This window comes from Cordyceps fumosorosea (assembly GCF_001636725.1).
Source record: "Cordyceps fumosorosea ARSEF 2679 chromosome Unknown scaffold_5, whole genome shotgun sequence".
Classification (NCBI taxonomy): Eukaryota; Fungi; Ascomycota; class Sordariomycetes; order Hypocreales; family Cordycipitaceae; genus Cordyceps; species Cordyceps fumosorosea.
This window is the reverse complement of record NW_017387305.1, coordinates 156,119-182,497: the sequence shown is the minus strand read 5'-3', so window position 1 is coordinate 182,497 and position 26,379 is coordinate 156,119. Positions and strand designations below refer to the sequence as shown.

The window sequence follows — 26,379 nt, the reverse complement described above, 5'->3', positions numbered from 1 at the left end:
GACAAATCGAGCGAGTACGCCCACGCGCACACCAGCACTGACGCGCCGACGAGCCAAAAGGAGCGCCGGTCGGTGTACGCTTCCCGGTACACGGCTTCCATCCGTGTCACGCCCCGGGACTGCAGAACCTCGCCTACCGACGAGGTCGCGACGGGTACCGGTGCCTTGCTCGAGTCTGCGTGTTCGGAGCCGGAACCGGAGCCGCGCCGCTCGGCCGCCGCTTCAATGTCTACCTGCTTTGGAATTCAACATTATGGGGAGGCTGCCACGTTTACTTGTATATGTAAGTGATGGTCCAAGAAGGCATACCTAGTTTCGAAGAGGCATGAACTCTATACTTATCCTGCGGCCTTCCTACCTTGCCCACCTCAGCAAAGAGGAAATGCCGAGCCCAGGAAAACCCTGAGTTCCCTGTATTAGGCGTCTTCGAATCCAAGCTCCTTTGCACACTAGAAAATTGTTGTATACGAGCTAACATCCAACCTACTTCCAGCCTGACCACTCATCTAATCTAATCAGATGCACCATGCGGGCCTCTCGACCCATCAGATAAATGTTACGCCCCGTAAGGTCCATCAATTGGAATAGTTCGTAGCTTCCGTGACATTCGTCTTAAAACCGTTGCCGGCGTTGCCACCAATTGTTGCTGGCCTCCGTGACCCCCATCTTTCCACCAATGAGTCTTCACGATGCCTCGCTGGCTTCTAGGCCTTGTCCCAACATCGCACCGGGCTGCCTAATGCAGTAACTAATGCACGGAGCATTGTTCCCGGAGGTTAATAAAAAGTGGCGAATCAACAACGTAAACGAAAGGTATATTTTGTGGCTTCCTGTGCTATATTCAAGTGTGGGCTTCGTGGGCCTCTTCGTTCTACTTCTTTGCCTTGCTGCTGTCCGCCGTCGCTTCCAGTCGACCAGTCCCGTCTTCGCTAAAAAGGGTTTCTTGAGCTATATCAGAACCATTAGCCAACCGTTTTTTGCACTCGTAGAACCGAGCTATCCCCGTCAGGGGTTTGGGAAAACTCACCACTCCACAGCTCAGCATAGACGCCAGCTCTATCAATCAGTTCGCGGTGGGTGCCCATCTCGGCCACCTGGCCCTCCTTGAGCACAATAATCAGGTCCGAGTCAAAGATGGTGCGCAATCTGTGTGCTACAAAGACGCTCGTGCGGCCCTTTTCACGCAGGATGCCATTGATGTTGACCATGAGGGCCTGCTCCGTGTGCGTGTCTAACGCGCTGGTGGCCTCGTCGAAGAAGAGAAGCGGCGGGTCCTTGAGTAGCAGGCGGCTCATGGCTAGGCGCTGCTTCTCGCCGCCGGAGATCATCAGGCCGCGCTCACCAACCTTAGTGTTATAGCCGTCGGGGAACTTTTCAATCGTGTCGTGGATACGAGCGCGCTGTGCGGCAGCTACTACCTGCTCGTGCGTCGCGTCGATGGACCCGTATCGAATGTTGTGCTCGACAGTGTCGTTAAAGAGCGGCGTGTCTTGCGGCACAACGCCAATAGATCGCCTCAGAGAGTCGACCTGGACATCCCGAATGTCTTGGTCGTCAATGAGGACGCGGCCGCCTTGGGTATCGTACGAACGGAACAGCAGCCGCAGCAGCGTTGACTTTCCGCAGCCGCTGGGCCCAACAATGGCAACCTTCTTACCAGCTGGGATGGTAAGGTTGAGATTCTGCAGGATGGGTCGATCGGGGTGGTAGCCAAAGTTGACATTCTCAAATCGAATTTCGCCACCCTTGGTCAAGGCCAGCTCCTTGGCGCCGGGCTTGTCGGTGATGCTGACGTTGACCTTCTGCAGGTTGAACAACGTCTCCATATCAAGCAGAGATTGGCGCAGCTCGCGATAAACAGAGCCAAGGAAGTTGAGCGGCACAGAAAGCTGGAAGACGAGCTGGTTGACCATGACCAAATCACCAACTGTAAGGCTGCCTTTGGCGACTCCGTCAGCCGCAAAGTACATCATTGCTGTGAGGGCGGACGAGAAGATGATGTTCTGGCCGCTGTTGAGGAAGGTTAGCGAAGTCGCTACCTTGATGGAGCTCTTCTCGTATTCCTTCAGCGCCTTGTCATAGCGAGCCACCTCAAACTTTTCGTTGTTGAAGTACTTGACCGCTTCGTAGTTGATGAGCGAGTCGACAGCAACCGTGGACGCTTTATTATCGGCCGCATTGGCCTGACGACGGAACTTTGTCCGCCACGCCGTCGTCCAAATCGTAAAGGCCGTGTAGCCCACCATAGTCAGCGCAGTGACGGCGGCAAACTTGGCGCCGTACTGCCACGTCAGGATGCCGCAGACCATGCTGATCTCGAGCGCGGTGGGAAGGATGTGGAATACCATGCTGGTAAGCAAGAAGCTGATGCCCTTTGTGCCGCGGTCGATGGCGCGCGTCAGGCCACCCGTCTGCTTGGACAGGTGGAAGGCTAGGTCTAGGCGCAGCAGGTGGTCAAAGACGTTGCGGGCGACGGAGCGGATGGCCTTTTGCGCGACCGACGCGAAGACGGCGTTGCGCAGCTCCTGAAACACGGTCGCGCCGATGCGGGAGGCGCCGTAGGCGACGATCATGGCGCCCGCCACCGTCGTCGCCGTGCCGCCGACGGCCGCCACGTCAATGTTCATCGAGTCGACGATGCTCTTGAAATAAAAGGGCACCTGCACATTGAGCACCTTGGCGCCAATGAGCAGCGCCACGGCCAGACTGACGCGCAGCTTGGTTCCCAGGTTGTCTTTAGGCCACAAATACCGCGACATCTCTTTCATGATGGCCCAGTCTGCTTTTCGCTGCTCAGTGACCGTCTTTTCTGGCGTCGCCAGAGGATCGTTATTCTTTGTCGCTGCGGAAGGGGCCTTGGCGGTCGGCTTCGCTGTTTCTGGTTTCGCCGTCGTCGCCGTCGTCGCTGTCGTCTTTATCGTGCTCGGAGCTGTAGTTTTGGGCGGGGGTGCTTGCGGTCGTCGCGGTGCGGCGGTAGTTCGGAGAAGCTGCATCGACTGTGTCGCCGGGGCTGGGCTTTGCGGAACCCACGGCGGGCGGGTACGCGCCGATGCTATCCCGTAGCGGGAGCAGAGCATCGGCGCTCGTGATGCGAGGCGAGGAATCATTGCTGTCCGGGCATCGTTGGTGTCGGTTGAAAGGTAGCGGCAGAGGGGAAAGCCAGAGCTGGCTCACAAGCGGCGTAGATGTAGGGTGGGCGGGCTAACCAGTAGCGGAGGTTTGATTTGAATAGCACAACCAATGCAGGGCAATATGAATCAGTAATGATTACTCGTAAAGCGAGATTACTCAGGATATCAAGGTTCAAGATGCTCAGCCCCAGCGATTGAGGACAAAAGGGTATCTCAGCCTTGATGATTCGGTGGGGCCGAGTCATCTACGATACCTTGAGCGAGTATCGCGTGCTACACCATTGTTATTGAGCCACACCTCGGCAAAACAATCATCCCTGTTCGTTAAAATGATACTGTGAATTTTCATGTATTCTCCGTAGCTTTGGTAAAAAATTTCTATTTTTGAAGCAAGTTGTCGTCCTTTTGTCCTGCAAGAGAATGTCGCGCGTGCGATCTTAGGCATCCATTACATAAGGGCGCCTTGGAGGCGTCCATCATCCTGCGGGTTGGCTGTGGCTCGTCTTTCACTACTGCACGATCCCCTTCCTACTTCGCCCAGCACCATGTCCGAGACTATATCCTCTCACCTGCCGACCCTGGCCACCGACGCCCATGTCAAGTATGTCCAGGGCCTCGACTCCAAAACTGACGAGGTGGATTACTGGCTCACCGAGCATCTCCGTCTGAACGGTGTCTACTGGGGGCTCAACGCTCTGCATCTTCTACGTCGCCCCGACGCTCTCCCTCGCCAAGAAACCATAGACTTTATTCTTTCCTGCCAGCATGAAAGCGGTGGGTTTGGCGCTGCCCCGGGCCACGATGCGCACATGCTGTCTACCGTAAGCGCGGTCCAGGTTTTGACCATGGTTGACGGTCTCGATGATCTCGAGGCACGGGGCGCAGGGGAGGGAAAATTACAAGTTGGAAAATGTAGGCTACATGCCTTACAAAACCCGCGACAATCCAGACGAGCTGACACTATTCCTAGTCATGGCCGAATTGCAAAATCGCGAAACTGGAAGCTTCTTTGGCGACGAGTGGGGCGAGGAAGATACACGATTCCTCTATGGAGCCTTGAACGCGTTGTCGTTGCTGAAACTGCTGCATCTCGTAGATGTCAAGAAGGCTGTCGAGTTTATCGCGAGTTGTGCCAACTTTGATGGCGGTTTCGGTGCCAAGCCTGGCGCCGAGTCACACTCGGCGCAAATTTTTACATGTCTTGGGGCACTCTCTATTGCCAATCGCCTCGACCTCGTCGACAAGGAGAAGCTAGGCCGATGGCTCAGTGAGAGGCAGCTGCCAGGAGGAGGGCTGAATGGCCGACCAGAGAAGACGGAAGACGTGTGCTATAGCTGGTGGGTGTTGTCGAGCCTGGCCATGATCGACCGAACGCATTGGATCGACCGGGATGGCCTCATCAAATTCATCCTGAGCGCGCAGGACTCCAAGAATGGCGGGTTCTCAGATACGTCCGGAAATATGACAGACGTTTTCCACACATGTTTTGGGTTGGCTGGGCTGAGTCTGTTGGGGTATCCAGACCTTGAGCCGGTAGATCCTCGATACTGCATGCCCAAGCGTATTACCGAAAAGGCGTTGGGCTAACGGTTCTGAAAAGGGCAAAATGAATAAAATATTAATGCAAGCACAAAGTGTTCATGTTGCCATGCTTATCGTTCAGTACAAACAGCCGCGCGAGATGCTGCCAGCTGTCAGCTGCCAGCTGGCGTGCCATGACAGCCCCGGTCTGTACTGCGTCTTCTCGGCATGGCGTGCATCCGAGCTTCCATTTGTATGTAGATAGTTTATGTATGGTGAGTGATTCGTTGTGACTGGATGACTTAGTCTGCTTTCTCGCCACAAGGTGAGTTATGGTGCCTCCATTTTTTCCCATCTCTACAACTCATCACCACGAATGCCAACGAGAATAAATCCCAATATGCGAAACACCACCACGATGCAAACGACACCGGTGCATACGGGCAGCTGGCCAGCATCAATTGCCACGCCGTTTCCCCCCACCAAGCGATTCCGGAGGTTCAATTGGGGCAACGGCAAGCGAGATGGGCCGAGAGGTACACTACCTACCTCCTTTTGCAGGTAAAGGGCAGTATATTCGACAACAAGTACCGACAATGTTCTTTGTATACTTGACCCTCGGGCTGAAAGTCTGGGATCCGGTGACAGAAATGCTCTAGGTACTCCGGAGTACCTTTCTTCTTCTCCCTTTTTTCGCTTATCTTACCTAGCAACGCAGCTTAGCCTTCCAGAATGCTTCTTTGCTTGATGTAAGCGAGCTGAGGTGCTTTCTTGTCTGCCGTTGACCTGCCATCATACCTCCTTCCTTGCTCTCTCACCCTAGGTGATGCAATTGATACCACGGGACGCCTTCTCCTGTAAGTCAACCTTCTCATCTGCTTCCTCGCATGTTTCATACAATTGCTTGCAGAACTCTCCTGCAATTTCATGTTTCGTCGGCATTACAGTTGCTCTTCTCCTGCCTTGAAACCAGCTGCTTCTTTGCTCCTTGCTATCAGCCCCAGATTCTGCTGATTGTTGGTGGCTGTCGACCTGGCACTCTGTACGGTTCTAACGCCGACCACTGGCAATGACTAACATTAGATTCAGCAGGCCATGGACGAATACAATGGAATCGGAACACCCAGAAATATACCTTTAATTTGCACCGTCTGCCCAGAGTCTCCCAAGTTCTCTGACGTTTCCCATTTACTCACGCACATTGCATCCAAAGGTCATTTGCACCACGAAACACAAACGAAGCTCAGGGCCCATCAGGATTTAGTTTCAGCAGTTGCTCTACAGCAATACGAACAATGGTACCATGAGAACGGAATCGAGGTACTACTTGTCGAACGTCTGAAGGCGAAACAGGTCAAAGAAGCCATGAAGGGTCGCCTTCATCGTGTAAATACCACCAACAAAACTACAAATCCTGCCCCCAGGGTAAGTCAGTACACTCCAGGCAAAATGCGCAGGCCTCTGACCTTGTTGCAGACAAAAAAGCGGCCCAGACGAACTACGAATGACCACAAAGAATACACTCCACAGGAATATGCAGAAGCCATACCGATATACCCTGGCCTATTTTCAGAAGGAAATGACCCCGAACTACCTGACGAGCTGCTGCAGAATAACGACATGCTGTCGCTCAAAGGCCAGATATGGCCTGGCATGGGCAAGATGGATCTAGCCAACGAAGATATGAAGCGTACCAGAAATCAGCGGAAACCGAAATCCGCAATTGAGAAAATGCGTCGAACATCAGAAGGGATCGAGCCAACACAGGTGGTACTGACCTCAGACTTCCAAGTCGAGAGGGTCAAGGGCGTATATGACAGTTCTTCACCAATACCGGGCCAGGAAGAAGCTGCAAGTATAGACAATCCTGCCTTTGACTTAGCTAACGAGAATCATAGACTCCGCCACCGCCGAAGCGAACAGCCCGAGCAAGAAAAAAGAGAGAACCTCTTGCAGATTTGTCTATCAATACCCCAGTCGGACATCCAGATCAGGTCAATGCGAATCTCTTCGCGAGGACACACGGGCAAAAGAGAACCCAAGTTCAATTACCGGAATCCATTTATGCCAGTGCCCTGCCTCTCAGACATTCCATGAGGCCACATAATATTTTTCGAGATGGACAAAGCCCGCTCGGTTTGTTGCCCTGCACTCTCATTATTTTCACATGCTAACGACATTTAGACATATACAACGACCGAGCCATGCACCAAAATTCGAAGTGAGTTTTGCAACCAGGATATTTATACTAGATGCTGATGTAATAGAAACCTGCAGTATGATCATCACGGAATGACCACCATCAACCCAATCTCCCAGTCAGCGTCGAACTTGGCGGCACGGATTGCAACGTCGAAAGACACATTCTCGTACAGCCACGACACACCATCTGGACTACCAGATTTAAAGCATTACAACTTCTCATCTGGTAAAACATCCCATACCAAGCTACCATTGGAGTTTGTATTGTCTGACCCGGCTCACAGGTTTCTCCAGTCGTCCCGATACGCCCAATTCGCTCAACCTCAGTGCGTTCGGTGGTGCATCACGCTATGCTCTGGCAATGAACTCCCATTTCTCTGCATACGACCGTGGCCAAGATCATGAGAGCCACCCAATTACGCCGAATCAGGAAGGTTATTTTTCACTTGCCTCTCAAACGTCGTTGCTGAATTCAAGCCCCAAATTTCTAAACGTATCCGAGAGCAACCCGTTGTTAAGCCAGGATCGTCCATTCTTCAAGAGTTATTTGCAGTCCCCAAGCAGCAAAAGCCACGAGCAGGCAAATTCCTTTTCCGGATTCAAACCGATCAACTATCGACAAGAGAAAAACGCGCCGACGGAGAACATGGATTCAGCGCACGATGTTTCGGTCGATGACATTAAAGTCGAGTCTCAGCTATGCGACATCGTGCACCCTAGCCTTCACAATGGCAACGACGGGCCGAGCTTCGATACCGACGGCACATGGGTGGCTGAGACCATGCTCGACGGTCTACCCGCGAGTTTGGGACGTGAAGCCTCTGCCGTGTGATTGGTGTTCGCAAGCACCAAGTCAGCATTGTTCACACTGCTGCATTGATAGTGCGTTTGGGGAGAGATTCATTATTGGGCTCGCGGCATCTGAACATTATCTATATTCACTGGGCGAACAAGAAGCATATTTGGTGTTTGTGGGGTATTGTTCTTGGTATGGAGGCTATTTCTCCCCCTCTAATCACGCTCTCTTACTTTAATGTGTATATAATGACAATACAGTACAATTCAGATTTATAGTTGGTCTATGCTGGCAATTAGATTGTCGAGTTGATCTGGGCTATCGCCAGTGACATCCCCCAGCATTTTACAGATGCCTTTAAGCCGTCGCATACGCATTTCGCTCTCCAGGGCACTTGACCTCCCGGCTGCAATGTCAATAACCTTTTTGGGAAGATGCGCCAGCCGAGCCACGTTGAGCCCATACGACCGATGAGCAACACCATCGCCGACTTCGTACAGAAATGTGATCTCTTCCTCCCCATCGGGGCCCTTGTCCGCCGTGAACTTCATGTGCACGTTTTTCAGGGCGTCGAGGCCGTTTGCGACGCGAGCCAGGTTCTGGTAGTGTGTGATGAAGAGGGTGAGGCAGCGCGTCTCGGCGACGACGTGGTGCAGGACGGCGTGGGCGATGGCGGCGCCGTCGTGGGTGCTGGTTCCGCGGCCGAGCTCGTCGAGGATGACGAGGCTGCGGGGGGTGGCGGCACGGAGGATGCGGGCCGTCTCGGAGACCTCAACCATGAATGTGGACTCCCCGGCGAAGAGGTTGTCACGGGCGCCGGCGCGGGTGTGGATGGCGTCGCAGAGGGTCAGGGAGAGGGCGTCGGCGGGGACGAAGGAGCCGACTTGGGCGAGAAGGACGAGGAGGGCGAGGGCGCGCACAAAGGACGACTTGCCGCCCATGTTGGGCCCGGTTATCAGGAGAGCGCGGGGCGCGGGGTCGGCGAGCGTGGCGGAGAAGGGGATGTAGGTGCCGGTGCCGGCGCTGGCGAGGGTCTGCTCAGCCATGGGATGGCGGCCGGCGGTGACGGCAACGGTGGGCGGGGCATCGGCGGGAAGAAGATGCGGGCGTGTGTAGCCAGGCTGGGCGGCGACACGGGCGAGGGAGAGCAGGCAGTCGAGTGTGGCGAGGGCGGAGACGGCGTCACGCAGGGGTTGGTAGGCAGCGGCGATGGAGGCGAGGAGTTCGCGGAAGGCAGCGTCGCAGGCGGCGGCAAGGGCCTCACGGTGCTGGTCGCGCTCGGCGATGAGCTGAACGACATCGGGGGTGTGAAAGCGGGAGACCTTCTTTGTGCCTGAGATCTTTGCCCAGGAGGCAGGCACGTGCTTGATATCGGCGTTGGGGACCTCGATGAGGAACTCAATGCCGGCGACGGTGACATATTCAACCGGGGTCTTGCGACGGAGGCTGGCAGCGGCGGCAGCGCGGTGCTGGTCAAGCTGGTGCTCGACGTGGGCGATGCCCATCTGGTGGTCCTGCATGTCGTCGGTGTGGTGCTCATCGCGGAGGAAACCGTACTTGTCGTCCTTGCGCGCGGCCTCGAGGTTGATCTTGTCCAGGTGGGCGACGACGAGGTCAAGGATGCGGGGCAGCGCGAGGACGGCGTCAGTGAGGAGCGGCGCGTCGAAGCCGACGTCAGCGGCAGTCTTAACGCGGACGTAGTGGCTCGAGACCTGTCGCAGGGCCTGCAGCACCGAGAGCAGCTCCGGCCGTGTGCACTTGCCGTAATAGATGCGAACGAGGCTACGCTCAAGGTCGGTGCGCGTTGTGGCCAGCAGTCGCGCGAGGTCGTCGACGGGCGCGGTCGAGCGCTTGGCATGCAGCTCCTCGACGGCAGCGAGGCGTGCCTCGAGACGCGCGCGGTCGAGCAATGGCCGCCCCAGCCACTTGCGCAGTAGGCGCCGGCCAAAGCGTGTCTGTGTCTTGTCGACGGCCCAGAAGAGGCTGCCGCGCTCGGCGTGGTCGGTCGCGTTGCGGTACACCTCGAGCGACTCGAGCGTGGTGCCGGTGACAAGCATGTGCGCGCGCGCTGTGAAGCTCTCAAAGTACTTGGTCAAGTCAAAGATATGCTCGAGGCCGTACTCAGTCAGGTGCGTGATCATAGCGGAGAGGCAGATGGTGACGGGCTCGGGTAGCTGGAGGACTTTGTCTAGCAGCGATGTGGATTGCTCGTTCTGGGAAGCGGCGGCTTCCTTGAGCTTGTCGGCGTAGAATCGAGTTACGTGGGAGGACGCTTCGGCCGCCATAGTTTGCGTCCGGGGCACACGCTCGACGCGACTGCGATCGCCAAAGACATTTGTGCTGCTACCAGCAAGATGCTGGACGAGCTTGTCGGTAGCCTTGGTGAGGTCGCCGACAATGACGAACTCGCAGGGCGATATGTGCAGCAGTCTCGTCTCAATCTCACTGCGCATGAAGCCATCCTCAAAAGTGTCATATATGATGTCACCAGTGGCGGGCTGCACAGCGAGAATGCCAACATCGACTTTTTCATCAGTACCCGAGCCTTTGGCTTTGGATTCTGTGATGCATAGGAGATAACCGCCGGAGGAGGATGCGTTGCCCCCTGTGGTGGTTTGCTCCAAATCGCCGTTCTCGTCAATGTAGGTGCCCTTTGTGTAAAGGTTGGTAAGCTTGCGAGTGAACGGAGCGTTTCGGTTGTCGCCGACTTTCTTCAGCGCTGCCGTTTCAACCTGCCTGACGACGCCGACTTTGTGGCCGGCAGCGACGAGGCGGCGAGCGTGCACCGGAAGTCGGTGCACGGGGATGCTGGCTGAGGCGAAGCGGTCGAGGTGGCCTTCAGACGGATCTGTGTCGAGGCCGTGTTAGCGATTTCTTTTTCAAGATTGAGAACTACCATAGCTTACGCTCATCATAGCGCATTTTGCCGGGGATGCAGACAATGCTCAGTTCTTTGGCGGCGATGCGCGCGTCTTCGCCAAAGAAACGGAACTTGTAGCCAACCTCGACGATGAGGATTGTGTCTAGGTGCTTGCGCTTGATGTCGAGAAATTGGGTTTCCATTGGCGTGAGTTTTCCTGTTTTCGAGCCTTTCTTTTTCGACCTTGGTGCCGGGACATCGTCTTCGTCTGCTTCGGGGTCGCCGTCCTCGTTTTCTTCGGTTGCATGGTCTTGCGCGATGCGTGATCTCCAATTCATGGCATCGGGATGGCCAAGCTTCTTGACAAACTTCTTGTGGAGCTCTGCATGTTTCTTTCGTGTCGCCTCGTCATCGGTACCATCGTCGGCTTCCGTCTGATCAGTACTGGTCGGTACTGTGTTATACGAGTAACGTTGCGCACGCGCAGAAGCAGGCGTTTGCAAGGTCGGAAGGGCATCGTCAGCACCATCAGCAACAGCAGTCGTCTTTGCCTTTTTCGAGTCCCGGTTTACGTCATGGTTCTCTTTGTCGGCGCACTCATCAATGGATCGCTTTCGGGCAAATGGGTTTCCCGCAGGAGCAGCCCCTCGAGGTGGCCTGCTGGGACTTGAGGACTGGATCGAGGTCGGCGGCTTGGGACTCGAAGCTGCCTTAGGCGTGAAGAATGCGGTTAACGACTGTTGCTTCTTTCCAGCTGGCGTAGATGTGGGAGGCATGGGGGGCGACTAAGGCAACATTGGCAGCTGGACCAGAAAGGAGCAATTCGCAAAGCTGGTAAAGGGCTTGGTTGTCCCGTTCAAGCTTCCTGGAAACGCGTACCGGGAGACGCGTTGAGAGGGTCCACTTTTAGCCATGTGGCGAAGGGAAAGTGAAACCAGACGTGACGTATGTCTAGGTATTAATAAAAGGACGATTTTCCGTAAAGATAAATGACGATTATCCGTAAAGATAAATATGCAAGTCTCTTGTGCAACACTTTGGAGAGAGCCCAATAATGTACTGCACAGGATCATGGTCAGGTAGGCTAGCAGATTAGCATTTTCGCCAAGTATTATTGAGACGAAAATTGCTGCAGGAACTCGTCGTTGATTTTTTTTCTTTTAGCAATCCCCCAAGTCTGGCTAACTATTCTCTCCTTTTGCGGCGATGCCGCCACCAATCCCGACGGCTGCGTTATCCGTTTAACTGACGGGCCGTATTTTGTACAAACGGCAGGTCCCGCTGCACTGGACATCAAGCGTTTGCCTCTCCGCTTGCGCGAGCCTTACCAAAAGCCCCCTACCCTTCCACTGATAAATTCGTTCTAACTTTGGAGCTTGGCTACTCGGTTCCAGATCAGCTACGGAAATCACAAATCGCATCGTGGATGTTAACGGAGAAGCCAAACTGGAGCAGGCTTGGCACGAAAGGAAGAGCGCTTACAGCTCGTCCAGTCACAAAGTCGAGCGTTGAAAGCTCGGCGCTTACACACTGGGTCATTTGGGGGCATCGGCCAATCAAAGGCAAGATGCCCTGGCCAACAATTTTGCCCGAGGCCCACTGCAGCAGACCACCACCAACAAAACCACTCTATTTTCCTCGTGCAGTGCAGCTGCCGCTCCACGATGGGTGGCAGCAGGAGGAGGCAGCTGGCAATTTGGAGCTCAATGACTGGTTCTTGAACTGTTCATTAGTGGGCTCTTCAGTACTAGTTGCCGCCCGCCATGACCCCGCAGACCCCTGTTCGAGATGCTACTGGTGAGCCGGCTTTCTTACTCTGAGCCTCTTGCCTCTCGGAGTTGTGAGGGGTTCTTTCCTCGCCTGTTTCCTGGCAGCTGCGAAGCTGCAGCTGGTGGCTCAGGCAGGTACATGTCCTTTCGACAGCTGCCCTCCACCAAATGCTTGCCTAATCTCTCTACATCCTGCTGCAGCTCCTCGGCGCACTCCTTTTTAGCTTGCCCTGGCTCTGTCCAAGCCCCAATGCTACCCCAAAGCCAAAGTTCTTGCCCGGCCCATCTTGTCCAAAGGCCATGTACTGCTTGCTTGGCCTCCAGACCCTACGTAAACCCGCCCAGCCCTCCTCTCAGTCCTTTTCCCTCACCCTCTGCATCGTCTTTTTCCTTCTCGTGACAGCTTCGTCTGCTTTTTGTCCCAGAAACTGTCTTACATCTCTGTTGCAAGTCCCACGCATATCATTACCCATCCGTCATCCCACACAATCCAGATATCCAGATCCTAGCGCGAGCACACCAGCGGCCTGTTCTGCGACCCGTTGGAGCGTCACCCCGCCACAAACGGCAGCTTCGTACCAAGCTTGTGTCACCAACTGTTGCGCAGCTCTCATTTTATATTTGCGCACGATATCCCCTCATATCTACGTTTACGGGCACGTTTCTCGAGCACAGAAAGTGCATTTTGCCGCGCTGTGCGCCGTCCTCCACCTGTTGTCACAGCTTTACAGCGCGCAATCTCCTAACCCACAACACCGCCGCAACAATGGCGACAGCAAGCCGTGGCATGACTGACCAGGAACTGTTCCTGAGCAGACCTGTCCCGGAAGATGGAGGAGACAGCCCGACTGTTGAGCCCCTGCGTATCTTTAAGCCGACCAGCCCTCAGCCAAGCTCGCGCACTTCCTCCGCCTCTACCAGCCGGCCGGCCTTTCCTCTACCACCGGGTGCCTCCAGCTCCGCCGCGCCTCTACCATTCCCAGACGACGACGATATGCACAGACCGACTCCTGCAAAGCCCTACGGGGCTGCTTATAACGATACCACCCCTCGTCTAGATACAGGTTCCATCGACAAGAGACCTGGCCTCGCCGAACGTCGTGGCGCTGCCCCCAAACTTATCCATTCGCCTTCAAGTCCCGACTCTGACCAAGGCTTATTCGCTCGGCCGCTCAAGGAGCAAGCCCGCCCAGCAGCACAGCCGTCGGCTTATTCTAACTACCAAAATAGAACTTACTATCCACCTCCTGGAGCCGCTGGATCGTCATCCTCTTCTTCGTCTAGCTCGCAGCCTCAGCCACAGTCGCAGCCGCAATCGGCAGCTGTCAGCCATCTGAAGCAGTCCGATCAAGCCGTTAATCGGTTCCCGTCAACGGCCTCAAACTCAACTACAAAGGCCACTCGCGGCTCTCCTCCGCCCCCGGAGACCCCGATCGTCGAGCCTGGTGTCATCCCTGGTGGAGGCATCGAGGCTCGTTATGCTGCTTCTGGCATTTCTGGCACAGCAACACTTACAAGCCTTCAAGCCAGTCAAGCTCAGAGCGCCGCTGCTGCCCAGAGACTTGCGCAGTATGGAAACCAGGCACCTCAGCCCCAACGACCATGGACACCGACAGAGACTCCTGACCAGGCACCTTCGGGCCCGCCCACGGTCTACCAAGGTTCCAATGTTATATCGAGCCCTCAGCCGCAGAGAATTCACACTGCTCCTCCCCAGCAGCCCGCTCCGATTCAAAACAGCCAGAGCAATCAACAAGTTCAGGTCAGCGTTTTAGAGCAGGACTTTCAGCGTCTTGGTAACAGCTCACCACCACCGGCATACTCCAGCGTCAATCCAGGAGGAAACTCGTCGTACCCAAACGAAAAGCGTCGCCCTCAGCAAAACGGCAACGCTCGCCCAGCACCTGCCGCTTCGCAGCCAGCTCAGACAAACACCGCAACTTCAAGCCAAAAACCAGCGGCCTCGAAGCCTGTCGCCGCTGCCGCTGCCGCTGCCGCTGCCGGTTCTGCCACCGCCGCACAAATTCTCTCTCCGGCTCTGCAGCATCCTGGACACCCTGCTTTTGCAAATGATCCTCGGCCAGAACCAGCTGCTGTGCCCCAGCAAAACGGCGCCTCGGCCGAGGCTCAAGCAATAGGTCCTGGGCCTGCTTCGCCGCCTCCACTCCCGGAAGGCTGGATCGCCCATCTCGATCAGAACTCTGGCCAATACTATTATATACATCTCGCGACTCAGGCTACTCAATGGGAGTTTCCCAAAGGTCCAAACCCGATTCAACCTGAGCAGACTCCACTGTCTCCTACCGCTTCAACATATGGAAATCCGCTCGTGTCGCCCGTCTTTGGCAAACAAAGCCTGGCCTCACCCATGTTCCCTCCCCATACTCCGGGATACGCGGAGAGTATAATGAGCGTGGCTGTTTCTCAAGCCCCAACTGCCGGATTCTCGGGTCCTCCCCCGTCTGCAGGCGTAGACATGTATCGTGTTCAGCCTACAAACGGTGTCTACTTTGGCCCTTATCTACGCTACGTCAACATGGACATCGAAAAGGGAATCTGGTACGGTAGCATACTAATTGTTACGGACTCGCCTCAGCCGCCCACCATTCACATCCACCTCAGCGCTGATTTATCCCCAAGTCCGAGACAACTTGAGCCCCACGCCATTTACACACATCAAAGATGGACATTCTACAAGTACGATATCGATCTTCAGATGGGTGAGGGGGGCACGGAAAGATGGACATATGCTGTAACCTCGCATCTTGGGTGCACTCGATACGAGTTTGTTGTTGCTGGTCGACACGAAACTGGTTGGAAATTCATTGCCCATTCTGGAAATGATTTTGCGGCCAGCACATCTCAAAATGAGCGCGCCAAGCTCGGCGGTGTAGGATTCATGTGGAAAGATGTCTTGCAGAAGAACGTCGACTGTGGGGGTTTTCACGCCCAGCTCGGGCTTGGCGATCAGATATACGGAGATCGCCTATGGAAAGAAGTACCTCTCTTGAAGCAGTGGCTTGCCATGAGCGGTCGCGACAATAAAAAGAGCACACAATGGACGGCGCGCCACGAAGAGGATGTCTCCCATGCCTACTTCCACTACTACACCAGTCATTTCGATCAGCCATTTTTGCGCGAAGCGTTTGCTCAGATCCCCCATGTGCTTCAAATTGATGACCACGACATATTTGATGGGTACGGGTCGTATCCTCAGTACATGCAAGCCTCGCCGGTTTTCAAGAATATTGGCCGCGTTGCCACGGAGATGTATCTGCTATTCCAACATCATACCACGGTGGATATTATGCGAAACGTCAGGACCGATCACGACATTTTCACCATCACTGGAACAGGCTGGCATTTTGTCAAATACCTCGGCCCTGCCATGGCCGTGGTTGGCACTGACTGTCGATCTGAGCGAACGCAGGCGCGAGTAATGGCGGGACCTACCTACCAAGGCATCTTTCCCAAAGTGGCGACACTTCCGCCAAGCGTTCAGCATGTGATATGGATGGTATCTGTTCCGCTCGTCTTCCCTCGACTTGAAGCCGTTGAGAGTATTGCGAACACTGTCGCCGCAGGCAAGAAGGCTGTGAACACGACCTATAATATCCTCGGCAAGGTTACGAGCTCTGTTGCTGGTGTTGTTGGCGGCAAAGAGGTAGTGGCCCAAGGCTTCTCCCAAGTCAAGAAGGCGGTGGGTAAAACTGGACTCATGGGCAATGTCCTCAATCAGTTTGGAGAGCTTGATATCCAAGAAGTGCTCAAGGATATGTGGACTCACGAAACCAAGGATTTGGAGCGAACATACTTTATTCGCACCTTGCAAGGCATTGCACAGCAAAAGGGAGTTCGCATGACATTTCTTTCAGGCGGTAAGCATTTATCAGATTTGCTATGCGGTGTAAAGCTAACTGGAAACAGATGTAAATTCGGCTGGCGCTGGCCTTGTTCACGATCCCACACACCCCGGCGACCACAAGACCATGTACCAGATTATCACCTCACCAATTGTAGCAGCACCTCAGGGAGGCTACGTCTTGAAGCTCTTGCATAACCAGAAGACGCTCTACGTGCCGCAAAATGGCCAGAAGTCTACCCATGAGGTGTCTGACACCAAGGAAGACATGATGGAGATTTTCCACAATGATGCCAGTGGTGGCATCCGAGAACTCAAGAAACTCATGGGGCGCAGAAACTACGCAGCTTTCGTTGCCTACGACCAAGAAGCAATCATGGCCCAGAACCAGCCACCGTTCAGTCCCAACCCCAGCATTAACAGTTCACAGCAAGGCTTGAGCAAGCTGAGCTTGGCGATCGACTTTGTCGTGCAAGGCGACGGGCCGTATTCAACGACTACCAAGTACGGTCCGGTGATTATCCCGCATCTTGAGTTTGGAAGATAGGTTTGGGGGGTGACAGCAAGTGACGGCTGGGAGCGATGTCTCTGTAATGGTTGAAATGATGATATATGTGGTGTTGGATATACCTGGTATTTAGCCGGCTGGCGAAATCGGAATCATTGTAGCTACTGTTATTTACTGGTACTTATTTTGTTTATTTTTTTTTCTTGGATTTTCTAGAGGGCAATATTGCATTAGATGAGCAACATGTTGAATACTTGACACAATGTGGCTCTCAAGTTTTCAAATTATGCTACATGGTTCTTATCACCTTGTATGTTGTATGTGGTGTATTATCTTAGTTGGTCGTCCGCTGACATAGCGGAGACGCCAGTCGCTACATGATTTTTTTTTCTCAAATATATACTCTCGTTCCCTTTTCACAAATCACAGACCAAAGACCTCCTTGAGGATGGTCATGGTGTCCTCAGGTCCCTTGACCGAGTGGCCGATAGTTCGGGGGTCCTCGTAGATCTCGTAGTCGTTGCCGCCCTTGGCCGTCTTGTCGCCGAAGAAGTGGATGTTCTTGTAGGCGATGCCGCCGGGCTTCTTGGCCTCGTCCTCGAGGTGCTTGAGGCAGTAGGTCTTGTCCCAGCCAGTGGGGAAGACGTCGAACGAGATTTGGCCGCCGATGGAGAAGCTGCCGGCATGAAGTTAGCACGGGCGGGGGGGGATGACGCACGTCAGGCCGAGATGGCCAAACCTTTCCTTGAGCGCGGCGACAAACTTCTCGCGCACCTTGGCCTCCTTGTCGTACGCCTCGAACTCGTTGCGCTCCTTGTTGCTCGCGTTGCGGCCGACCGGGCTGATGTTGACCATGCCGTTGCGGAACTCGACGAAGGTGCCGCGCTTGACGGGAATCTCGAGGTCCGCGACGTAGCGCAGGACAAAGTTGACGAGCTCCTGGTAGCGGGCCTCGCCGATCCACTCGATGAAGCTGTTCGAGGGCAGCGCCTGGCCGAGCTTGAACGCGGTCAGGCCGTTCTCGGAGAAGCAGAAATCGAAGAGGCTGGTGACGGGGGCGCCGGCGGGCCCGCCGAGCTGCTCCTCCTGCTTGGCGAGGTCGGAGCCGCCGACGAAGCCGATGGCGCACTTTTGGCGCAGGGCGCGCAGGATGGCGAGGATCTCGGGGGAGGCATCCTTTTGAGCAAGTTAGGTTAGCTGGGTTGGTTTTGCGAATGTCGGTCTTGTTTCATTGGCCCGCAGGAGAAGAGCGGAGGGCATTCTGCGTACCAGACGGGCAGGCGTCAGGGTGCCGTCGACGTCAAAGAGGCAGATGGTGTCCTTGAGGGGACGCTCCTCGAGAGGGGGGTAGGTAGCGTCAGCCATGGTCGTTTGTTATAACTTGTTCGTGAGGAGCTAGGGGGTAAGATGGTGTGTAGTTTCTCCTACAAGCGTGTTAGTGCCAATTGATTGAGCCCCCAAGATGACTGGGGAGGCATCCGTACTTGTAGTTCTGTCGCTTTCCGTTTGGTGAGACAGTATTGGAAAAAGGACAGGTTGTGATAGCTGATTGCGGCTCGAAGAAGGGGAGGGAGGGGTTCGCGGAGTCTGTCACCTTTTTTGGAGGGGTAGCTCCAGGGCGGCGCAGGCGGTGTGTTGAAAGGTTGGGCCACTAATCGCCGGCCTGCAGGGGGCGTGTTCTTGACAAGGCCGGAGCCTATAATAATATAACAAATAATGTTGACAGTTTCTATGAACGAGATTCGGAAATTTTGCATCGTGGCGCAGCAGCAGCTCGCAATTTCACGATGATTACACGCTACAAAGATTCAATCCAGCCACCTACCTTGCGCAATGCTTCATCCCTCAAAGGACACTCTGGCCTCGCCGTTGTCTGTCTAAGCCACCATCCGCCACGTCGTATCCTCAAGACTGATTACCGCAACTATATCATTGATGCAATTGAGGAAAGTACCGCTATACATATGACAATGATGACGAATGACAATGATGACTAAACTATAATTCTTCCCACTATGGAGCAGGCTTCTCTCCATGGCAGAGTATGACTCTGTATGCACCCCATCACAACACTTTTACTCTCCAAATCAATAAACGCCAATCCAAGAATATGCTAGCCTCCCGGCGCTGCTAAAGAGGAGAAGCAAGTGGGAGAATAAGAGGGGGCAGTAGAAGAAAAGAGGAGGAGAAGGAGCCGGAACAAGAAGAAGGGACAAGAGTGATCAGCTCTTGGAACCGCCCCAAACGCCGCTCACTTCCATCGCAACATTCACAGCCGTGCTGACGGACCACACCGCAATCAACGCCCACCCAATCTTCCGGCTCAGCACCCACTTGTTCATCGGCACCGCAATCAACAACCCGCTCAGAATCACCAACAGCGTCATGGACGATACCAGCAACGTGCCGCCAATCTCAACGGGGTACGGGCCGTAGTGTACCGGCCGGTCAGGGTGCTTGCCTCTCTCATGATTCGCACCCTGGATCATCATCAGTACGCCGCCGATGCCGATGCCCAAAAGAATGTTCAGCAGCGGGCCCCCGAAACATGCAGACCTGTTGTTCCACGTCAGCGAGAATCTCTACCTTTTCCACTTCGCTTCATTGTACTTACAATGCCATGACGGGGTGGCCGAGTCTGGCCACGGTAATATCAGCAACCAAGTCGCCGACGCTGTTGCCCGCCGCAAAGATGGTCAGCCCCAGGAGCGCCTCCGAAATGTCAAGCACGACGCCGAGCGTCTGCAATACGCCAACCACTTCGCCGGCAATCGTCGAGATCCATGCGATGCTAATCACGAACCCCAGAAAGCACAGGATGTAGTGGTACTTGGGACGGATATGCTCGACCGTCACAATGACCAGTATCGCCAGCAAGACCAGCGATAACAGCAAAGAATACAAGACCATCTTGACAAGTGTCTTCCTTGGATTTTCCCAGTCGTCCAACTGATTGACCCACAGGATAAACACCGCGAACAGAGGTCCCGTAAACAGCTGTACGCAAACCAGCCACCTGTTCCAAGTCCCCGGGTCCGCGCCATTGTTGCCAGCAGAGGTCAAGTCCGACGCTGCTTTGTTCGCGACAGCTGCAGACGCCGCTCCGACCGTGCAGGGACTAACAAGGGTATTGTCGTTTGTGAGAGCGGGCAACTGCGGTGACTGCAGGCAAGATGAAGAATGGCTTGTTCTGCGGCTTTGATAGTTTCGGTATCTTTCCCACTCTGCCACACCTTCTTGCCGGCCATTTTCCTGAGAAAATCGGTCAACATCGCTCACGATGACCTCATGGCCAGACTGTGACGCTATCGTCACATCGGTGTGCTCGTCTTCATCTTCCTCCGGCTCAACCACAGGCAGCGTCAAAACCAGGAGGAAGATGCTGGGCACAGAGATGGCGCTGACGAACCTATCCCACCACGTCTTGGTGCCCCATCCCTGTAATGTTGGGAAAAGAGTCGCCAAGATGATGTGCGGTGGCGGCAAGATGGAATATGGCCACCAAGAGACAGGCTTTGGCTCAACAATACAATCACAATCACGCAGAGGCCCAGGTAATTCGGGCCGCCGTCCTGAGGCCGGAGATGGAAGCATGAACTCACTCGGCTCAGCGTTCGGGGTTGGCGTCAGAAGCACAGGCGAATCAGTATATTGGGGAAACGGCGAGCCGGGTGCTGAACCCTCGCTGTGTCCGCCTTGGCGCGTAGGGGGGCGCACGATAAGCAAGGGTAGCTGCTTATCAGACTGGCCCTTGGCTGCGCTGCTTGTTGGTGCCGAAGAAGCATTAGTTGGCGGAGGAGCCAAATTGCCCCCGACAGTATATGATGCCGACGGGGATGGCGCTTTCATGGGGCCAGATAGCTGCTCACTACCTTGCTCGCTATCGCTCACGGCATCTTCTGATTCAGTGATCACGCCGGGCACAGTAGATACCGAAAAGCCACGCTCACGTCCGTAAGGACCTGGTTCAAAATGAGGGTCCGGGTGGGAGCGAGAAACAGTAGATGGCTCAGCAAACGACGCGCCGCGCTCTCGTAGATGAGGAATATGGTGGACTGAATGGCTGCGACTCGGCATGTTGGAAAGTTGCCAGTTGCTCTCACGCTGGAGTTGAGCCAGAGCAGATCTGAATTCGAGGGCACCGACGAGACTAGGTCTAATTGGTGTTTTGGTATTCCTCCGAGGCCGACTGGGTCGTAAGACACGCATGCTTCGTGAGACTTCTGCAGCGACCATTCTCTCGTGGTCTTGCGCCTGCTCGTCGGCAACTTCATCCCAGTCCTGTCCTTCGAACTCGACACGAGGGCTGGACTCCAAGGCAGAGATGTCGGGCCGAGCCCGCTCTCGAGAGCCGTGGGTGCGATCAGCGTCATCAGGGTCGTCGCGGTACGGCTCGCCAGCCAATTCATCGTTGGCTTGGTTGGCGGAGCCGTAGAAATGGCTGCGAGCTTCGCCTTCACGACGGAGTCGTAGTTTTCTGCGCGAGAAATACCAGTGCCACCCGACGACGGTAGCCACGTACAGCAAGTAAAATGCAATCATGGCCCAGCACTCCCAAAAATGCAGGCTTCCATCGGCGAGGAAGATCATGGTGAAAACCACAGCGAATATAAGAAAACAAATGTCTCGCACGTAGGACCGTCGATCAACTTTGAATTCGCGTACCAGCGCCATGGACCCTGCAACGACGCCGCTGATGAAGCAGGCAGCGCCGAGCAGCTCGCCGACGGCCATGCTGGCGCTGTTAGATGCCATGGCAGCCAATGTGCTGAATACATCGGGAGAGCCATTTCCAAGAGCCAAAAATGTTACACCTGCGAAGCTTTCACTCAGTCTCAATATCGTGGCGATGGTGCTGAGGTTGATGCTAAAGAAGTCGCTGGCGGCAATGCCGATGGTGGTGAAGAGCATTCCCAGCCAAAGCACAATCAAGACAAAAGCCAGTGGCTGAACATGGTTCAGCTTGCAGTAGTAAAGATCCAAGTAGGATATGAGGCCGGCGTCGTCGTCTAGGCAGTACTTTTTGACAAAGGCGCATTGGTCCTCGACAAGACGGACATCTCGGCATTCCGGATCGGCTTGGTTGCTCCGAGACACCAGGTGAGGGGCGAGATCGGAGGAGAGGGCTCGCGGGACTGCATGGTGATGTGTTCGGATGAGAAATGCATATGCAGAGAGAATGGAGATGATAAGAAGCGTGATGGTAAAGGGCCAGGTGCTGAGGCGTCGGCGGCCTCGAGCTAGTACTGCGGCCATGGTGCTGGACTGGGCATCTCGGGATTGCGACGGTTTGGGCCAGGGACGTGGGGAGCTGCGAGATATTGACAGCACAATGTGTCGAGGCCGACGAGCTCTATTGAGGCGGGAAAGCCGGCCCTGAATGCCTAGGAAGATATCATGCGAGAAGAAGTCTGAGTAGATGGTGACGTGATGAGCAAGCGAATTGATGAGCGGCAATTGGCAAAGGAAACGAACGGATGGATGGCTGGATGGACTTGGCCAATTTAAGCCGACGGTTGGATGTCTTGGGCACTATTCCGGTCGTGGCAGCGGGGGAGCAGCCAGCAGCTGGCGCCATGTTACAGCGCTTGGGCCACCAGAGAGTGGCTGCAGATCTTCAGCGTCAGAAGAGCACAGCAACGGGACCTTGTATCGGAAGCTGCACGTGGTTATCTTGATGTGAATTTATTACTAAATTCTGCTACAAAGAGAAAAATACGAATGGCTCCTGCTTCCTATGGCATATATCAAAGTTGCAAATATTTTTTCAGAGATCCCACCAAAAAGAAAGGCCACAAATACAAGCACCCCTCTGATACTTTGTCTAGCGGCCTCCAACACCTCCACAGCCGTGATGAAGCAGGTACCAACAAAGTGGCTTGACCAAGGTTATACCAAGTTCCTGGTATAGTTAGCCCACCCAGCAAGCGTACGAATAGGAAACTTACTGGGCGGCTGGCTGATGGTACTTGTAAATAATACCAAGCTATTGGTAAAAATACCTACCTATCTACCTACCCTACCAGATTAGTAGTCATGTTAGTACCAGTATGTACAGGAGCTCGGCGGTGTAGGTTAGCTCATCAAACCCAAAGTCGCCCAGTGGCTTGGCATTACCCGTGGCTCAACTCAGGTGTGGCGTAACCTTGAACCGCCCAAGATTCTGACGTTAGAGTGGAACACAGCCACAACCGTTCTGTTCAGCCACACATCCGCCACTCTGCAACACGACCTTTCCGAAAGGGTACTTTGTTTACTTTGTTAGTAAGACCCAGCCCAGATCCCAGGGCAACATCAACGACTTCCACGCCAAACGCGACGAAAGATCCCTTCTTAGCCGACATACCGCTTTGCATCACGGCTGGTTTCTCCCTTTACGCTACTCCAAAATGCCTCGCGTCGCTCAGATGCCTCGCTCAGGCAGCGTCCGATCCGTATCTGGGTCGCTGAGCTCGTAAGTCCAGCGCGTCGCAAAACAATTATTTTAGCCCCTCACCAGCACCACGCCCTATCATCGTCTAGACACTGACAAAAGAACGCTGCCACATAGAATTCCGCTCAACGACGACGCTGAGGAGCGCGGCAAACGCATCAACTCTCGAAAGGCCCTCCACGACAAGCAAATCAACCAGCTCAAGGCCGCTGCCTCGGGCTCTCGCAGAACTAGCCTTGGAATCGACGACATTGAAAATGCCGCCCCAGGCTCTAACGCCGGAACGCCGCGTGCCTCGCGTGGCCTCGATCTCTCTGACGACCCAATTGTCATCAACGGCGTCAACCTCACACCTGTCAAGCGCGTACCCATTCTCGCCAACTTTGAGGAATGGATGAAGATGGCTACGGACAACAAGATCAACGCCACCAACTCCTGGAACTTTGCTCTGATCGACTACTTCCACGACATGTCCCTGCTTAAAGAGGGCGATGGTGTCAATTTTCAGAAAGCTAGTTGCACACTCGATGGCTGTGTGAAAATTTATACAAACAGAGTCGACAGTGTCGCTACTGAGACAGGCAAGCTGCTCAGTGGCTTAGCCGACAGTAACAGCAAAAAGAAGGCCGATAGTGAGGAAGGTAACGGAGGGGAGAGCGAGGATGAAGTAGATGAAGACGGTAATGTTAAGAAGAAACCCAAGAAGAAGGTAGGAAGCGGCAACAGCCCGTTACGCGGTGCAACGGACACTGCTTACCAGAAACTCTAGTCACAACGATCCGAAGCCACACTAGCACCTTCGTTTGCCTCACTACAGCTCAAAAAGTTTGAGCTTGAATTCTCTGTGGATCCTCTCTTTAAAAAGGCCTCTGCCGACTTCGATGAGGGCGGCGCCAAGGGCCTACTCCTCAACCACCTTATGATCGATTCCCAGGGCCGCATCGTCTTCGATAGCAGTGATGACACTGACGCCGTGGATACTGGTGCCGACAAGAAAGAGGAAGAGGAAGCCGACATGGATCTCGACGAAGACGAAAACTTAGAGAGTGACATCTCGCAGCTACAAAGCGATGTCGAAGCACTTCACATCGAGGAGGGCGAGCACGAGGACGACCCACATGACGTTGAGATTGACCTGACTGGTCTGCGGCAGCGCTACTTCCCTGACTTGAGCCGACTGGAAGATTTCGACGTCTGCCCCTCGCTCAAGAACTTTGAGTTAGGAGACCCCTCCGGATCCATGGACATTCCCTTCCTCAAGGCTCCCGAGGATTGGTGCGGCGACGAAGACGGCCGTCTACCCGGCGCATTTGGCGATAACTCTGGCATGCTTATCGACGGCGATGCGCCGATGGGCTTTGATGACGACGATCTCGGCCTGGGCAGCTTTGACATTGGTGACGATGTTGCTTTTGGCGAGGGCGGTGAAGCGTGGGCGAGAGAAGCAGCTCTGGAGCCGCAAATGAGGGTATACGATAACCCGGTGGCCGGTGACGATGATGCCGATGAGGATGAATACGATGAAAATGGTGACTACATCATTTCCGTGTCCAATCCTCAAAATGCCGATAAAATGCACCAAGATATTCTCAGCTTCTTCGACCAGGCTCTGCAAAAGAACTGGACGAACGCCGAGCACTGGCGCATCCGCAAAATCAAGGATACCAGCAAGCCAGCAAGCGATACGCCCAAGAAGCGCAAGGAAAAGGAGCCATTCGAAGTTGACTTTGGCTCCGCGCTCGGCTCAAGTCTAACTGATGCCCTCTATACACAAGCCGCGAGCAACGCAACCATCAGCCTAGCCAAGAAAGACTGGAAATCTAAGTCGCGCAACCTGCTACCCGACGATAAGCACTTTAATTCGAAGTCGCTACTAAGCTTGTTCCTCAAGCCCAAGGCGCGCCTGATCCAGCGCAGCACCGGTAACCCGCGCCGGGTATTTGGCGGCGTCGGCGTCAACACTGACATGGACAACCAGCCCCTGGGCGAGTTGGACGAGGCGTTTTGGGCAGAGCAAAAGGCGCCCGAGGAGACGGCCCTGCCCGGCGGCGACTACGATGCCAACTTCTTCCAAGACGATGCCCTGCCATTCGCGGGCGGCGGCGCCGATGATGATGACGACGATGACATGGAGTTTGCCGATGCCCAGGAGCACCTTGGCGGTGCGGGCGCCGACATGGGCCTGACGGAGAACGTGGGCGGCATGACGGCCATGTTTGGCGGCGACACAATGGCGAACCCGATGGGCGCTTTTGGCGATACCCTCGTCGCCGCGACGAGGCGCGTGCGTCCAGAGTACGTGCAGTACGCCCGCGTGGCCAAAAAGGTCGACATCCGCCGCCTCAAGGACGAGATTTGGAAAGGCATGGGCCTCGAAGCGCTACAAGTGAGGCCACCAGCACAGCCCCAGAACACACGTTCGCACCACGCCCTTTGTACTAATTACCTGTTCATGATAGACACCGCCCGCAATGCCCGCTGACGAGCCCGCGGGCCGCCGCTCCCTGTCCGAGCAGCCGCGGCCGCCGCAGCAGCCGCTCGAGGACCCGACGACGAACCCGACGCTCAAGTTCACAAAGGTCATGAACGACCTGCAGCGCGTGTACCCCAAGCCCGCGATGAACGACATCTCCACGTCGTACTGCTTCATCTCCCTGCTGCACCTCGCCAACGAGCGCGGTCTCGTCATCAGCACCACCGAGGACCTCAGGGAGCTCGAGATTCGTAAGGACTGGACCGCGGAGGTCATCGAGGGCGAGGCGTGAAAGAGGAGGAGAATTTGACTAGTGAGGACATGATGGACAGGAGCGATACTCATGGGGGTGGGCATTTATGTGATGATGAGCATATACCGAACGTTTTAATGTTTTCTTATTACGATAGAAGATTACATCTTCGTTTTATTCCAACTTTATTTTAAAGCGTTACCTCCGGCTTCCTTACCAGGCCTTCAACGCTGCACTACTTCAAGACCATCACGTCAAGAGGCCGCAAGGCAGAGCGAAGTAACGTCTAATTCGATACGTCATTCAAGTCATCATCGATCGGCTAGTTATATACATTTTTTTGGCCTTGATTAGCTGGAAGCTGGCCACTAGCCGGCTCTGCACGACGCAGCTACCTTGCAATTTGTTCGTGCTTCGCGGTTTGTGGCAACAAGAGTAACAAAACAGAAGAGTTCTTCTTTTCCCATCCAGTCAGTCCACACATCTTCCCACGACATTGGCTTTCGCGGGCGTTCCAACATCAGAACATTACCATGTCTGTAGAAAACAACGAAATACAAACAAGAAAGGG

The 26,379-nt window shown here is 54.7% G+C and overlaps 7 protein-coding genes across 7 annotated transcripts; 3 read left to right on the top strand and 4 right to left on the bottom strand.

Annotated features, from left to right (window-relative positions):
• Positions 1 to 871: 871 nt before the first annotated feature.
• On the bottom strand, positions 872 to 3,107 carry ISF_02757 (iron-sulfur clusters transporter atm1; the record flags this gene model as incomplete). The annotated part of the gene is made up of 2 exons (XM_018846363.1): positions 872 to 948; positions 1,028 to 3,107. The coding sequence occupies 2 exons, from the start codon at positions 3,105 to 3,107 to the stop codon at positions 872 to 874; spliced, it is 2,157 nt and encodes a 718-aa protein (XP_018706091.1).
• Positions 3,108 to 3,676: 569 nt separating this feature from the next.
• On the top strand, positions 3,677 to 4,718 carry ISF_02756 (geranylgeranyltransferase beta subunit; the record flags this gene model as incomplete). The annotated part of the gene is made up of 2 exons (XM_018846362.1): positions 3,677 to 4,043; positions 4,102 to 4,718. The coding sequence occupies 2 exons, from the start codon at positions 3,677 to 3,679 to the stop codon at positions 4,716 to 4,718; spliced, it is 984 nt and encodes a 327-aa protein (XP_018706090.1).
• A 3,204-nt stretch (positions 4,719 to 7,922) lies between these two features.
• On the bottom strand, positions 7,923 to 11,286 carry ISF_02755 (DNA mismatch repair protein Msh3; the record flags this gene model as incomplete). The annotated part of the gene is made up of 2 exons (XM_018846361.1): positions 7,923 to 10,498; positions 10,557 to 11,286. 2 exons carry the CDS (start codon positions 11,284 to 11,286, stop codon positions 7,923 to 7,925), a joined length of 3,306 nt encoding a protein of 1,101 aa, XP_018706089.1.
• Positions 11,287 to 13,045: 1,759 nt separating this feature from the next.
• Positions 13,046 to 16,688, top strand: ISF_02754 (WW domain containing protein; the record flags this gene model as incomplete). The annotated part of the gene is made up of 2 exons (XM_018846360.1): positions 13,046 to 16,157; positions 16,207 to 16,688. The coding sequence occupies 2 exons, from the start codon at positions 13,046 to 13,048 to the stop codon at positions 16,686 to 16,688; spliced, it is 3,594 nt and encodes a 1,197-aa protein (XP_018706088.1).
• Positions 16,689 to 17,072: 384 nt separating this feature from the next.
• ISF_02753 (phosphomannomutase) lies at positions 17,073 to 18,014 on the bottom strand (the record flags this gene model as incomplete). Its single annotated transcript, XM_018846359.1, has 3 exons — positions 17,073 to 17,325; positions 17,368 to 17,825; positions 17,919 to 18,014. The coding sequence occupies 3 exons, from the start codon at positions 18,012 to 18,014 to the stop codon at positions 17,073 to 17,075; spliced, it is 807 nt and encodes a 268-aa protein (XP_018706087.1).
• Positions 18,015 to 18,871: 857 nt separating this feature from the next.
• ISF_02752 (sodium/calcium exchanger protein) lies at positions 18,872 to 21,905 on the bottom strand (the record flags this gene model as incomplete). The annotated part of the gene is made up of 2 exons (XM_018846358.1): positions 18,872 to 19,205; positions 19,264 to 21,905. The coding sequence occupies 2 exons, from the start codon at positions 21,903 to 21,905 to the stop codon at positions 18,872 to 18,874; spliced, it is 2,976 nt and encodes a 991-aa protein (XP_018706086.1).
• Positions 21,906 to 23,038: 1,133 nt separating this feature from the next.
• Positions 23,039 to 25,847, top strand: ISF_02751 (condensin complex component cnd2; the record flags this gene model as incomplete). The annotated part of the gene is made up of 4 exons (XM_018846357.1): positions 23,039 to 23,103; positions 23,200 to 23,791; positions 23,852 to 25,468; positions 25,542 to 25,847. 4 exons carry the CDS (start codon positions 23,039 to 23,041, stop codon positions 25,845 to 25,847), a joined length of 2,580 nt encoding a protein of 859 aa, XP_018706085.1.
• Positions 25,848 to 26,379: the final 532 nt, after the last annotated feature.